Genomic DNA, 15,378 nt, shown 5'->3' with positions numbered 1-15,378 from the left:
TCTAGCAGACATTATGCTAACTAAGTCTCTAACAAAAGGACTAATACAGTGTATGACAACTATTATAACAAGCTAAAGGAAGGTTTATACACAGAATAATTCTTAGATGGTTACCAGGTATCAGGAAAGAAGGGTAGGAGAATAAAATTATTTTTTTAAAAATGAACTGGGTGAAGGAAAAGATAACATACAATAAAAGATTGATGGGAACCCCTATATTCCACTGTTTGGAATATGCTATTGTTGTTGTTATGTGCCGTCGAGTCGCCTGCGACTCATAGCGACCCTATGTACAACAGCCCTAAACTCCGCTCTGTCCTGTGCCCTAAGAAAATGAGAACTGAGACACAGAGATTTGTACACCAATATTCATAGCACGTTATTCACCATCACAAGAAAATGTAAACAGCCCAGATGTCTGACCACAATCGAATGGATTAGGAATGGTACATTCATACAATGGAAACTTATGCAGCATGCAGGAGCAATAATTTTGTAAATTACTGCCTAGCTTGGGAGGGACAGGACAGCATTATGCTGAGTCAACTCCAACAAGGATAAATATTGTATAAAGCCATTATTGTAGAATGAGTATGAGGATTCAAGGGGGGGCAGAAGCAGAGGGATGACTGTGTGGTGGGGCAGATTAATCATGGCTTGTACAATCTGATGGAGGAGGTGAGGGAAATTGAAAGAATCTGGTCTGAAAAATAATATTTGAATTTTTTAAATAGTGTAATTAAAAAAGGTTGATGAGACATTAATTATATAATCCAATTATAATTCATGCTATAAAACAAAATGTGTATGGATGATTGAATGAAAATTCAGTGATCTGTAAATTTTCATTCATACATAAAACAAAAATATATAGGAATAGAGTATCAAGCAAATTTCAGTTGTTAAAGTTAACAGATCTGAGACAATTATCCATCATTAATCATTACTCAAACAAGTTCCCTAACTCTCAGTGGTTCAAGGGAAGTTAAAAACTGTACAAGGTCTTCTATAGATCCTTAAAGAGATAATTTTCTTTTTGTTCCCCTAAGAATTCTGTGTGAATAAGAAGACAGTATTTAAAAAGCTGTTTGTTTAGCTCAATGATATGAAAAATCCATGTGCACAGTATTACTTTTAAAAAAGTCCTGTAGATAAAAACACAGAAGATGCTTAAATCAGTAGATTCTCTATCACTCACATGTTGTAACATCAATGGTATGTTTTCCCCTTCATTTTAAAACAAAATTGTTCCCTTTCACATCAACATACAAAATATTTCTTACCATAAAATTCTGGCTCAAAGGTCATGTACCGTACCTGCAGCATGAGCGGTAACAAGAGTTTAAGAAGATCATCATCCATTGGTCTAGTTTTTTCTAAAACATCCAGGATCCATGTCAAGTATTCATGTTTTTCAAGCATTCCTTCCTTAAATAAGTAACAAAAAAATTTATGCTAATTATGGTCTGTGCGTTGCTGTACAGAGGTAACTCGTGGTTGCTGTGATGCTGAAGACTGTGACAGTGATGTGCCAATCGTGGTAACGGGTACCCATGGTGGACAGTGTTGGCTGGAGCTTCCCAACTAAATCAAGCCTGGAAGCAGGAGTGGCATCCACTTCCGAAATGGCTTGCCTCCAGAAACTCTAAGTACGAACAGTGCTCAGGCCGTTTGTTCACAGGGTCGTTATGAGTCATCTACAACTCGACGGCACCTAACAACAACAACATATTAAAGCAAAAGCAACTAAAATGATAAAATGCTAAGCTTAGAAATTAGTAATAGCAGTCATGTTATATAGTCATTGCTGTACTAAAATATGGTTTCATGGAACAAACCTAAACAAATAAAGATTGTATTTGCTTGCTTGTTTTGTTAGTGCTCTTCTCTCTAGAATGAGGGGTGCAGAAAAAAAAATAACTATTTCTATGAGAAAGGAAATTCAGAAGCCCATAAAGAATGTTAAATCATTAGAGAGATTCCAGATAGCAAAAGTCCCTATCATATCACCTTCTCAACAAAGGGCTGCGAACTGCATCACATACACCTCTGAGTAAACAACCCCCTTCATTATTTTAAAGAATGCTAACCTAATTACAAAATATACTTTTAAAACTCAATAACATAAATTAAATATAAAGGGGGAAAAACATCCCAATTTCTCATAAAATAATGTATTCCAGTGTGGCAATCTAAAAAAACACAATACTTATCACCCACTATCCAAGACATACACAGAAACAAACTTCCAAAATGTCCCTTAAGGATGGCATAACAACTGTTGGGACCATTCATCTTAGCATAAGCACTAAGAAAATTTGGGGTTTATTGCCTTCATATTCTCACATATGTATATACAAATACTCTTTTGTGGCATTTTTGTACATATGCCTATATTAGGCCATATTATACTTGCACATTATGGATCACATATTAAATAATTTTTATCATTTCCAACAACCAATGTATTTTTGCTTTTGTAACCACATCTAGATTTCTACACACAAACATACTAGGACCAGTTTCATATTTCAAACAAATCTAATTGGAAAAATATTAAAAAAAAATTTAGAAGTTAACATTAATTTTACAATTCACTTCATTACTTTAGAACTGAATTGCTTCCTATATATAAAGTTCAATATTCCTACATATAAATTAATCCTTCCAAAAAATATTAGGCATGCTGGTACTGAAAAAAAAGGATACTTTTCCAAAGATACAGATTACAAGATCAGCTCAGTAAAAGTCATAAAAACTCAGCACAGACATAAAGCCATTCAACTAATAGGAATTAGGGTTGATAGGAGTTATTTTTACTGACCTAAGAAGTCACAGCAGTATTTCTCAAAATAACTAGGCCTTTTCCTAGTTTGAGTTTCTTGAAAATTTATAATTAGGATTCTATTGTGAAAATAAAATCACATACCTATTGTACCTCTCTTCTTCTTTGATCAAGGTAACAGATACTGAAAGTCTATCCAGTAACAGTTCATCTTAGCTTCCTCTCCCTCTGCTTTGTCAGGAACTGGGCCACTAGCAGCACAAGCGCCCTCTTCTGGTCAATACAATTTTTCTTAGTTTGTCTAAAGGAGAGTGCAGGGATTCCTCCCTCAACCCTTTTTGCAATGGAAACAGCAGCTGAATCTAATTAAGGTTTCCTTTGAATATTTAACCTCTGTATGAGATGGCTATGAGACAGGTGAGACCAACACAAAGGCAGTTCTGAATAAACATGTTTCATTTTCTAGTGCAATAACAGCTATAAATGAGCCAGTGCCGTCAACACCACGGAAAGTTGTGGATCACCATGTATCTATATATAACACAATGCAACTGTTATCTTTGAGCCATCGTGTCTTCTTTAACAAAAGTCAAGGTGAAAACTGTCAGCTGTCTTTGTTTATGCTGGTCATATATAGTGGTGGCGGTGGTTGTTCACTGCAGTCCACTTGGAAGCGACTCAGAGCTGACCCTTCAGCATGCTTTTCACAGCCTATAAATTGCATGGGAGGTGACTGTCCATCTTTCTCCCATGGAGCAGCTGGGGTTTGAATTGGTTGCCTCTGGGTTGACAGCACAACTCTTTATCATTAGGCCACCAGAGCTTTCCACATACAATTTAGATCACAGAAAACAGAACTATAAGGAAGCTTCTCACTTCTTCAGAGCATCCTACAGTGTCCAGTGCTTCCAAGAAAGCTCACCTGGAACATGTGAAAGGCCAGCCTTTCATTGTATTCCCACTGCTTCATGGCTTGCTCTACCTCCAGCGGCACAGACACAGGACCGTCACCTGTGCTGGGGCCCCCATGGTGAAAGTCAGAGATCTTGGCCAGCTGCTCTCGAAGATACCTGGTAGAAATCTGTGTCCACTCTGTATATAAAAATAAAACAGTAGGGAAAAGATGATCAGAATTGCTAGATATGTGTATGTTATGTTACCTGTGGCCTGGGTATCACTTTTCCTCCTCTTCTGTATTTCAGAAGTCAGGATAACAAAACTATCCAAGGTACAAGCAGGACAAAGAATAGTGCAAAGTGAGCACCTCAAGAAATTTCACTTTTCAAAAGAACTAAAAAGCCCTCCAAGCAGCTCTCTTACAGGAGTGTTTTACAGGCCCCAAATCAACTTTCAAACATAGCTAATTAAGATTTGATCTTTTCTGTCAACCTGTAAGAAGACTGTCATCTGCCAGGGTCTTGTGTGTGACAGCAGCATTCGGGCCTGCACATGTCCCAGGAGGTAAGAAGGGAATCGAGCACAACTAGTCTGTCCTCTCAGCCCACACTGGCGGCCTCAGAACTGAGAAGGGCAGGCAGACAACCAAAGGCAGGTGATCAGAGAGAGAGTGAAAGGGTAGCACTGGGGTGGCGGGGGGGGGGATCACTTAAAATTAAGTGGACTGACAATCTCAAGACACACATACTTGAAGCACAGCAAAACACCAACCACAGAGACAGAAGGCATTTATTTAGCTTAGCTATAATAAGCAAAAACAAAAATAACAAGGATCCAAGCCCTAGCTTTTCCATGCCAAGCCTTGCTATTAGCTCCCTCTCAGTATGGCACTATGCTCAATATTACCACAGAAAAAGATATGTCTCAATATCTAAAAATAACACCCACATGCACCCACTCTTATTTTGTCTAACATTAAATAATGTTCCAGTGCTCCCCCCCTTTCTTTGTGAGAGCTTGAGTCTTTATCTAAACACAGATCCTTTTGAGACTGTTGAACATACCACTGCTTCAGTGCCCTTTGGGAATCCATAGATGTTATAATCTCAATACTGTGTGTCAGCCATATGCACCTGACACTAAGTCTTACCAATCGGATTCTGAGATACAGAACAAGACAGACTATAGGGAATCAATATAAAAATAGGATGACTATAAGCAAAACTGTCATTAAAAATTGACAACAAACAGTAAAAGAGCAGCAGTATACTTTAAAAATTATTGTTGTGTGCCATCCAGTTGGAACCGACTCAGCTGATGCTCCTGTGAGTTTTCAGAGGCTGTAAAATGCACAAAAGGAACCTGTCTTTCTGTCTCCCATGGAGCAGCTGGTGGATTTGAACCACATGACTTCTGGGATGCCAGCTCAACTCCAAACCACTAATCCACCAAAACTTCCTCTCATGCTAAGGCACTGGCAACTAAAGGAGCATCCTGGAGAATGGAACAAAGGCCTGGTGATCACTCCCTGAAAATCAGCCCCAATAAACCCTCCACAGCATTATTCTGCCCTAATCATGGGAGATCACCTGGAGTGGGAAATAATGCTATGGCTATTGTTAGGTGTCATCAAGCCGCCTGCGACCCATAATGATCCTATGTACAACAGCTCTGAAGCCTGCCTTGTCCTGAGCCAGTCTCACTGACTCTGACACACCAACCCCCATTGCCCTAGTTACTGTATCAATCCATCTCATCAAGAGTCTTTTTCTCCTTCGCTCTCCCTCTACCCTTCCAAGCATAATGTCCTTCTCTAAGGATAGTCTCTCCTGGCTATGTGCCCAAAGTAAATGAGACGAAGTTTCAAAATCCTAGCCTCCAAGGAGAGACTTGGTTATTATCCACCTCTCTGATGCATAGCAAGCAATTGCAAAGCCAATGGACTGGATCAGGTGCACCTTAGTCTCTAGACTGACATCATTGCTTTTCAGTACTCTGGAGCGGTCCTTCACACAGAATTTCACCATGCAATTCATCTAGCTGGGGTTATTTTGTTTGCTTCTATGGAAAAATACTCTTCTCTGACATTACAGTTCAAAGGTATCAATTCTTCTGACAACCTTATTCACTTAGTTCTCAAACGGACAACATCGCTCCTCAATAATCTGACAAGGTCCCTGACTGCAATACGACTTTCCCAATGCAATGTATCTCCTGATCTCCTGACTGCTGAGGATACACACAGTCAAATGCCTTTGCATAGTCAATAAAGGAAAAGCAGATATTCTTTGCTTTTAGACAGGATCCATCTGGTCAGCAATGATAGCCCATGTGGTGCTGGAGAAGAGTATTGAGAATACCACGGACTGCTAGGAAAACAAACAGATTCATCCTGGAAAGGGTTAAACTGGGTGGCTCTTTGGAGGCAAGGATTCTGAGGCTCTGCCTAACATACTATGGGCATGTTGTGAGGAGAGACCGGTCCTTGGAGAGGGACATCATGCTTGGGAGGGTGGAGGGACAGCACAGGAGAGGAAGGCCCTCTATGAGGTGGATTGATTCAGTGACTGGGATAATCGGGATGGGAGTGTCAGAGACAGTGCGGTTGGCACAGGACAGAGCAGAGTATAGGGCTGTTGTACATAGGGTCGCTATGAGTCGCAAGCAACTCGATGGCACATAACAACAACAACAACAACAACAACAACAACCACATGGACAGCCAAAAGAATAGCCAGATATGTCTTGGAGAAGGTGCAGCCAAAATGCTCTTTGGAGGCAAAGACAATAAGCTTTCTCTCAAATACTTTAGGCATGTTGCTAGGAGAGGCTATTCCTTGGAGATGGACATTATGCTGGAAAGGAGATGGACAGTAAGAGAGAGGAAGAGTCTCAACTAGATGGGCTGATATAGTGACTACAGTAATGGGCTCAGTGTGTCAGAGACTGTGAGGACAACACAGGATAGGACAGGGTTTGCATCTGTTGTTCACAGGGTGGCTGTGAGTCATACCCAACTAGAAGGCAGCAAACAACAAGAAGGAAGCATAAAAGCAGAACATGTTTCCTTTGAACTTGAGCTGTGGTTCTTAGTCCTAAAAACACAAAAGAAATCACCAGGGAAGCTTTAAGCAAATTTGAGTGTCACAGGGCTCACTCCTACAGATGCTGATTTACATGGTCTTGAAAAGGACCTAGTTTCAGGTAATTACATAGACAACTGGATAAGAATCTCAGGGAAAAGAAGAAAATACGCAGGAAATAGTTGAGTCAACTCTAACAGCAATTCTAAACTGAAGCAACTTGGAAGGCACAGCTACATCTATAGTTCATTGATACTGAGTTTAAAGTCTATGAAGTCATATTATTAAAAACTTAATGAACATGAAAGCTATTGAGTGGTACCTGGGGTCAGGAATGAGAATAATGACCAGTCTTTTTTGGCATGTTCTCCTTAGTACCCAAGATCCCAAAGCCACTGTTTAATTTTGTCTATCAGGCATATATTTCACTGTGTCCTCCTAAATGTGTATATGTGATGATGCTATATGTAAGTTATAGGATGAATCAAGTGACCTGGAACAAGATATTCAACCTCTTGAAGTTTCTATTTCCCTAAGTGTGTAAATGAAGATAAAGAGGAGTGGAATCCAGTTCCTAAACAGCATGCCTCCAGAAACTGATAAATGTCAATAGTTATAAAAAGGCTTCAGGCCTTTTGTTCATAGGATTGCTATGAGTCATACTTGACTCGAAGGCAATCAACAACAACAACAATACAACTCAATGTTAGTAAGGACAAAACAGCACAGGTTGATAGCAAGCTGTCAATGAGAGCTATCCAGATAAACAGCAAAGAGGTCTCCTGGCGGAGTCTACTGACCAAGAGATGGACACCAAATTCCACCAGTCCCTCCAACAGATAAAGATGGGCAGTCTCCTCCTCTAAGGATTTACAGCATTAGAAACCCAATAGGGAGTCACTTAGTCAAAACTGACTTGATGGAAGTGGATTTGGTGTGATTTTTTTGTTTGGGTATCAGGATAAAATGTTTTTAAGAAGATGACTAAAAGCTATAGTTGCCACCTGCTTTCCTAATGTAAGACTGTTGTTCTGTCTCAGCGGAGTTAACATGCAATGTCTAATAGTGGTAAGAAGTTGCTCTGCCAACCCAAAGAAAGGTGGTTCAAATCCACCAGCTGCTCTGTTGGAGGAAAATGTGCAATCTCTTCTTGTATGATTTAATGTCTAGAAATCCATTGGAGGTCAGCTATAAGATGGTTCCAATTCAATGTGACATTATAATAACACAAAGCAGCCCTGGCCGCCCTGTTGCGAGAAATGTGTGGCAGTTTGCCTCTTAAAAATTACAGCCTTGAAAATCTATGAGGCAGTCAGCAATGATTCAATGGCAGCGGAGTTTGTTTGGTTATGAAATATAATGTCTGACTAATGACCAGCTCTGTTTAAGTATTTTTAAAATCATCACTTCTAGATGCATCATTCAAAGCCTTTAATATGTTCTCGGTCCTTAATGAAGTAAGGCCAAGAAATGAAATATTTTTCAAACTCTATCTACCATTATTTACTTGCTCTCTACTAACTCAAGCTGCTTTTCCCAAAATGTGATAAAAAATTATTAAACTTTAAAAATGATAGTACTCTATCTAGAGTGCCCTCTTCACACACCTGGATTCATCTGTGGCAACTTTTCTGGCATCCATTCAAACTTCATGTCTACTAGGGAGCTCTTCCCCAGCCTCTGGGTACCACCTACCAGCTAACAGATTTCTCTCTCTTCAATAACCGTAACACCCTAACTCAGGATTCCTTCCATCTCTTTAAGTCACATCACATGGGTATGCTGTACACAGAGCCAACATCTAAGTCTGACTTGAATCGATACAGCAGGAAGTCTTCCCAAAATAACTATCAAATCAAGTCTCTCCCCTAATTTTCCTGCCTCTTAAATCTTCAAACTTTCTGTTGTCATTTTAGCTCAATCACTTCATTCTGAACACTCAAACACTGTGAGGGCATGCCATTAGAAACTTCATGAATATGAAAATAATGACCAATTTTTATAGCAATGTACTCCTCACCCAACAAAGGTTTCATCAAAAGTTTACAAATCCTGCAGAGCTTCTACACGAAAAAGAATGGTAACACAATTAGCAAAAATGGTCAAAAGACATGAAAAGACTTTTCACAGAGGAAGATACTTGGATGGTCAACAGACACATAAAGAAATACACAGAATCATTGGCAATAATAGATGCAAATCAAAACCACAATGAGATACTGTCTCATCCCAGTAGCAGTGGCAAAGTTAAACACTACAGCAAGTAAGAAATGTTGGAGAGGATGTGGAGAGAGAAGAACCCTTATACATTGTTGGTAGGATTATAAAATGGTACAACCACTCTGGACCTTCCTCATAAGGCTGAACATAAAAATACAATATAACCCAGCGATTATTCTGCTTGGAATAGACCTCGAGAAAATAAAAGCTGAGGCACAAATGGAGCTTTGTACACCAATGTTCATAGCAGTGTTATTTACCATCACAAGAACGTGGAAAAACAGCCCAAATGTCCAACCGCAATCAAATGGACTGAGAAATTATGGTACATTCACATGATGGACTATTACAGCATACAGGAACAATGATTTTGAAAAACTACCTAACTTGGGGGGTGGGGGATTGATATTATGCGAAGTGAACTAACTCAGTCTTATAAAGACAAATACTGCATATGATCATTATTGTAGGAACAGAAAGATAACCAGTAAAATGTGTAAGAGGTTCTAATGGGGGGAAGGGGCAGCAGAGGGGTGAGAATGGGTAGGATAGTGGTGGTGGTGGTTAATCATAGGATTGTACAATTTGATGGGTGGAAGGAGGGGTGGATAAAGGAAACGGGAAAGATCCAGAGAAAAACAATGCATATGAACTTTGTAAGGAAATCAGTATAAAATAAACATTTTATTTAACATTTTGAAAATAATTAAATGAGATAGTCCATGTTTGTGACTGGTATAGCCTATGTATATTTTGAAAATTAAAGGAGGGGTTTTTTTTTATGACCTAAACATCCAGGGAGTTCTGGTATCCTAGTGGCAGAAGCTGCACTGCACTCCTAAAGGCAAGCAGTTCGAGGCCACCAACTGCTCTGTGGGAGAAGGCTAAGTAATCTTCTCCCATGTGATTAAAGCCTATAAAAACTAGCTGGAGGGCCAGCTACGGGTCGGTTCCAACTCAATAGTACTTACCAACATAACAAAACACCCAGAAGAAACCAAACATACAGGGCTGGGAGAAATAAGAACTCACTGAGGGAGAGGATATGGCCTTACACTGTTGTCGTTAGGTGCCATCTAGTTGTAGGCGACTCATAGCAACCCTATGAATAAAAGTCCTCGACACACTTGTGTGACTTCCATCCTTTCTCCAGGTTCCGGAGGTAAGCTATTATGAAAGTGGATGTTACTCCTGCTTCCAAGCTTGTTTTAATGGAGGAGCTCCACCAAACACTGTCCACCATGGGTAACCATCACCACATCAGTGTCACAGTGTTCAGCTTCACAGCAACCATAAATTACCACTGTACGGAAAGTGGACACACCAGGGCTGTACGACCTACAAGAGTACCAAAAACACTTAAAAACAGTCCCAAGGGCTGCAGGCCTTCGGGCCCTACCATTTTTTACCATCCCAGCACATCCAAATGCTGGCAAACTCTAGGCCAGAGACCTCCAATTTATCTGGCAAGTCTGCTCTGCCGAAACCCAACAGGGGCAAAAAGAAAGCCAAAAGCGCCCCAAGAGTTCCATACTTGCCTCTCTTCAAGACACAAAAGGCCTGCATCCAGCTGACACTGAGATTCACAAGACAATTGCCCTCAGCCTGCAGGCGTGGCCAGACATTTCAGTATTCTACCATTCCAGCATGGCAGAAATCCCCAATTTATCTGGCAAGTCTGCTCTGCTGACACCTTAAAGAAGGATTTTTCTGGTCAAAAATAGAGGAAGGCAGGTATAAACAGGGAATCGTTGCTAAGTTTGCACAAGTGCATGGTAGGAGTGCAGAGTGAACACAAGTAGCAGTCCTCTGCCAATGTATTTACATCATGTCCCTCTACCCAACTCAGGAAGAAGTGGAGTGACAGGAAAAGAAACCTGAAAGGAGCCATGAAGGCTTATCCAGTTGCTATGAGTAATTAGTATTCTAGCCAAGAAGTACCATATATCCTTGAAGAAGGAGGTAATACCTCAAAAAAGACAAAGGTCATTACAAGGTGCAATGGATCAAATAACACGGCCTTCTAGTCATTATTTTGTTGTTATGTTTGGTAGCATCAAAACCAACTCATAGCTGACCTGTTAGCAGATTTTGAGAGGCACCTAGCGAGCAGGTCGTCACTGCTGTTAGGTGCCACTGAGTCAAGTATGACTCAGAGTAACCCTATAAGCAACAGATCTGAATCCTGTGCCAACCTCACAATCTCTGACACACTCAAGTCCACTGCTGTAGTCACTATGTCAATCCATCTGGTTGAGGATTTTCCTCTCTTTTACCAACCCCCAACTTTCCAAGCATGATGTCCTTCTCTAAGAATAGCCAGCCACTTGCCCAAAGTATATGAGATGAAGCTTTGCCACCCTTGTCTCTGAGGAGCACTCTGGCTATACCTTCTCCAAGACATATCTGTTTGTTCTCCTGACAGTCTCTGGGATAATCAGTACTCTGCTACAACATCACAGTTCAAATTTTCCTCTGTCATCCTTATTCACGGTCCACCTTTCAGCAGCAGAACAAGTGAATGAAAAAAAAAAAACATAGTCTAAATCAAGCACATCTTTGTCCTCAAACTAACAGTATTGCTCCTCAATAATTTGGAGAGGTCTCTAATTGCAGACTTTCCCTATGCAATACATTTCCTGATCTCCTGACTCCTGGTACCAACTATACTAACTGTGAATCCAAGTAAGAAGAAGTCACTGACAGCTTCAATATTTTCTCCATCTATTATGCTTTGAACTTTGAGCTGTAGTACTGAAGAAGAGTTCTGAATATACTGAATGGACTGCTAGAAGAACAAACAGGTTTGTCCTGGAGTGGGTGAGACCAAGCTTCTCCATGGAAGCAAGGATTCTGAAGCTTCATCTGAAATACTTAGGACATGCTGCAAGGAGGGACCAGTCCCTGGAGAGGGATGTCATGCTTGGGAGGGTGAAGGAACAGAGAAAGAGAGGAAGACCCTCAATGAGATGGATTGATTCAGTGACTGAAGTAATAGGCGTAGGTGTGTCAGAGACAATTAAAATTAGCATGGGATAGAGAAGGGTTTAGGGTCATTGAGTCATCACAGGCAACTCGACAGCAAATAACAAGCAACATGATGATGCCACTTATGGCCTAGCAGTAAGAAGTTTTGACTGTATAGGATTATGCACTTTTGAGGTGTCTGTAGCCCACCAAGAAAATTGTCTGTTATTATATACCATCAAGTCGGAACCAACCTATAGCTGACTCGTTCAGTGAGTTTTCAGAGGCAGTAAATCACAAAGGAGGAAACTGTCATCTTTCTCCCACAGAGCAGCTAGGTGGTGGATTCAAACATTTGGACTGGCAGTACAACCCATTATCACTAAGACACCAGAGCACTCATAAAGAGATTGAATAGATTGCTAATAGTATAAATAAGGGAAATGACACCTGCTGGGATAGGATCACACAAATAAGGTGTGTAGAATGCTAATGTGGGGATTGGTCAATTTTGGCATCCCACCTGAGTTTAAAGGCATCCTTGCAGAGGAAAAGATCTTGCTACCATCAAAGAAGAAGAGCCAAAGAATGGTATGGACCTAAGATCTCCAAGGCTATGAGTTCAAAAGGTGCCATGAGATGAGCTTAGTGACAAAGACCAGAAAGCCAATGATAGACAAAACTGTGGGCTTCCAAGCCTGCAGACCAACACAGTAGAGTGCTTACTGCTAACCACTGAGCCAGAACCTATTCTAACCGGCAGAGTATGGGTGCCACCGGGCATAAAAACTGGCAGAGCTAAAAAAAACCCTTTTTAATACTTGCTCAAGAAGGACAGCAGCCAGACCAGGAGGATAAGGGTGAAAGAGAGGCATGTCTGTAAACACAGTGAGAAAAGGCTGTCTTGTATCCTGAGTATTCCTGGACTCAAGCTGTAACCTGTTACTTCCATAACAAGCCTCACAGTCTTGATTGCTTTGAGTTCTGTGTGATCACTGGAAACAATTATTATGCTCAGTGGAGAAGCAGTGAATGCAGCAGGAGGGACAGGTGGTCTCAGAGTTGGTAGAAGGGTCTAGAGTAAGAGATATTGGAGGCATGTCTCACCTCATTGGAATCAGCACTGGGCTGTTGATATTGCTGATGTGGATGAAGATTTACTTCTCTTGTGAAGTTAGTAAAGGTCAGAATTCACTATCCCATACTCACACTGTTTTTACCAAGGCATATATAATAAAGCAGGAGAAACATAAGGCTTAAAGACATGAGGGTGAAGAGAGACGACAGCTGCTAAATGAGGAACTAGGAAGCTGAGGTCTCAGGGAGACAAAAAGGAGTGAGAGATTGGCAAAGAGGGACCTGATAAGAACAAAAAGAGATCCAAAAGCCACAGCTGTATCCTCACTTGTATTTAATACACTGACTTGCATCCAAAAATCAGTATAAAAACTCCTGTGCCTTTCTTCCCTACAGTACCAGAAGGAAACCACAGATGATACTTTCCCTGACTTTTCCTTGCAACAGGCCTCCAAGTCTTTCATTGTAATGTAAACATGCTACCATTACAATACGGATGTTTTTTTCCTCCCAGTTGTTCTTTCTTCTTATCAGACATAAACATGCATCAAATGAATGCAAATTTAGCCAATAAAACAAGAATTTCTTATTCAATCCATCTATCTACTATATCATTGGCTTTTTTGGGGGTGGGGAGTCCTTCTGATAGAGACACACAAACTGAACTACTCTACTCATGGGCATGAGATAGCTAATGGTTTGAAATGCTCAAACAAATTTCTTCAATCTTTTCCAATTTCTCTGTATACACTGATGAGCCCTGGGCATGCGTAGATATTCCTATCATAGACTAACAGGGGCATTATTTTCACAGGTTTCCACAGGTGTGCTTAATTAACCCCTCAGGAGATGTCACCACAGCCTTCCACATCTGAGACCAAGCCACAGGCTCACTGTCCCCGAGGAAAAAGGCTACCATGAGACAAACAGACTTGTCTTCAGCAACTAAATAACAGCACGCCCTCTCAGTGCTAAGAACCACCTCTGTGCACCAGGAAGCCAGATCACCGGGGGGGGGGGGGGGGTGTTCTCAAAGGGATAAGAAGAGACCTAGGGAATAAAAAGAAAGGCCACTCTGAGGATTTGGGGATTAGGAAGGAAAGGGAGGAGAGGCAATATACAACTAGCCTCACCAGCAAGAGTTATTTAAATTTCTACATGAGAGAGACCATTACCTTCACTCTTCTTTTAACTTCTTCTCCAGAACAGGTAGGAAAAAGCCCCAAGCAAAATTTTTAAACGGTGTTTTCTTTTTTCCCTTTGCTGTGGAATTTACTTCCATGGTTAATTGTGATCTGACTAAACTTTCAGCAACAATAAAAGCAGCATGGGGTTTACTAATTGGATCCTAACTGCCTTTAGTTCAAAGTTTGGATTTACCTTTAGTTGGCCTTTATTAGGAATTCAACACCAATTAATACAGAGACTGCTTCACCAGATAACTCTGTAAAACAGCCCTAAACACACAAGCATACTTACACATTATTTACACTAGTCCCACCAGCACCATTGTCCTCTCCTCTGGAGCTCACTAATCATATTATTCTTGAGGCCACAGACTAAAACTGATGATTAATATAATCATTTAACAAGCCTATTTGCTTCAGTTACACCACTTCACAAATTCCAACTAACAATTTATTGACCAATGACTGTTTTTTTATTCTATCTGTATATCCTATATATACTTTTTGTTATTCTTGTTATTTAAGGTCAAGTCAGAACCAACTCACAGTTAACCCTTCAGATGGATGTCAGAGGCAGTCAATTACATGGGAGGAAACTGTCTTTCTCCCTGAGAGAAGCTGGTGGATTTAAAAAATGTACCTGTGGATCAGCAGCACAAAGTCCTTAACCCACTAAATCACCAGACCTTCTGTATGTTTACTTCAACTCTAATAAATAATAGAATGTTGAACCTAACTGTGCAGTTCTTTTATTCCTGGGATTTTACTTAGATTACACTTACACTGTCTGAAAATGACCACAACTTAAAGAATTTTTTAATTAAAAGAGCGTGTTCTTTGTCAGGAATTAACATTCCAGTACATGCTGCAAAAGAAAAGACCTGACTTTTGTAATTAACTCATTAAAAGGTAAGTAGCTTAGAGTTGTTTTAAAAAAAATGCACCAAGGACATCAGAACCAAAGTAAGAAGGATCTTGGCTGATAGCAGAGAATACCATCAGAAGAATGTCTATCTGTGTTGCATTGATTATACAAAGGAGGCATTTGACTGTGTGGATCACAATAAACTACGGCTGACTTTGAGAAAAAAATGGGAATTTCAGAACACATGATTCTGCTTATGCATAACCTATACCTGAACCAGGGAAGCAGTCATTAGAA

At 40.4% G+C, this 15,378-nt stretch overlaps 1 protein-coding gene across 1 annotated transcript in view; it reads right to left on the bottom strand.

Annotated features, from left to right (window-relative positions):
* MED12L (mediator complex subunit 12-like) overlaps window positions 1-15,378 on the bottom strand; it is a 576,790-nt gene that overhangs the window by 417,881 nt on the left and 143,531 nt on the right. Inside the window, exons 5-6 of the mRNA XM_006900063.1 lie at window positions 3,708-3,877; window positions 1,318-1,428 (exon numbers count right to left, since the gene is read on the bottom strand). Coding sequence (XP_006900125.1) covers window positions 1,318-1,428; window positions 3,708-3,877 — 281 coding nt within the window. The remainder of the gene's footprint in view (window positions 1-1,317; window positions 1,429-3,707; window positions 3,878-15,378) is intronic.

The sequence above is a fragment of the Elephantulus edwardii genome, unplaced genomic scaffold (assembly GCF_000299155.1).
Source record: "Elephantulus edwardii isolate Elephantulus edwardi_28Jun2011 unplaced genomic scaffold, EleEdw1.0 scaffold00272, whole genome shotgun sequence".
In the NCBI taxonomy this organism is placed as follows: Eukaryota; Metazoa; Chordata; class Mammalia; order Macroscelidea; family Macroscelididae; genus Elephantulus; species Elephantulus edwardii.
This window is presented reverse-complemented; position numbering and strand designations above follow the sequence as displayed.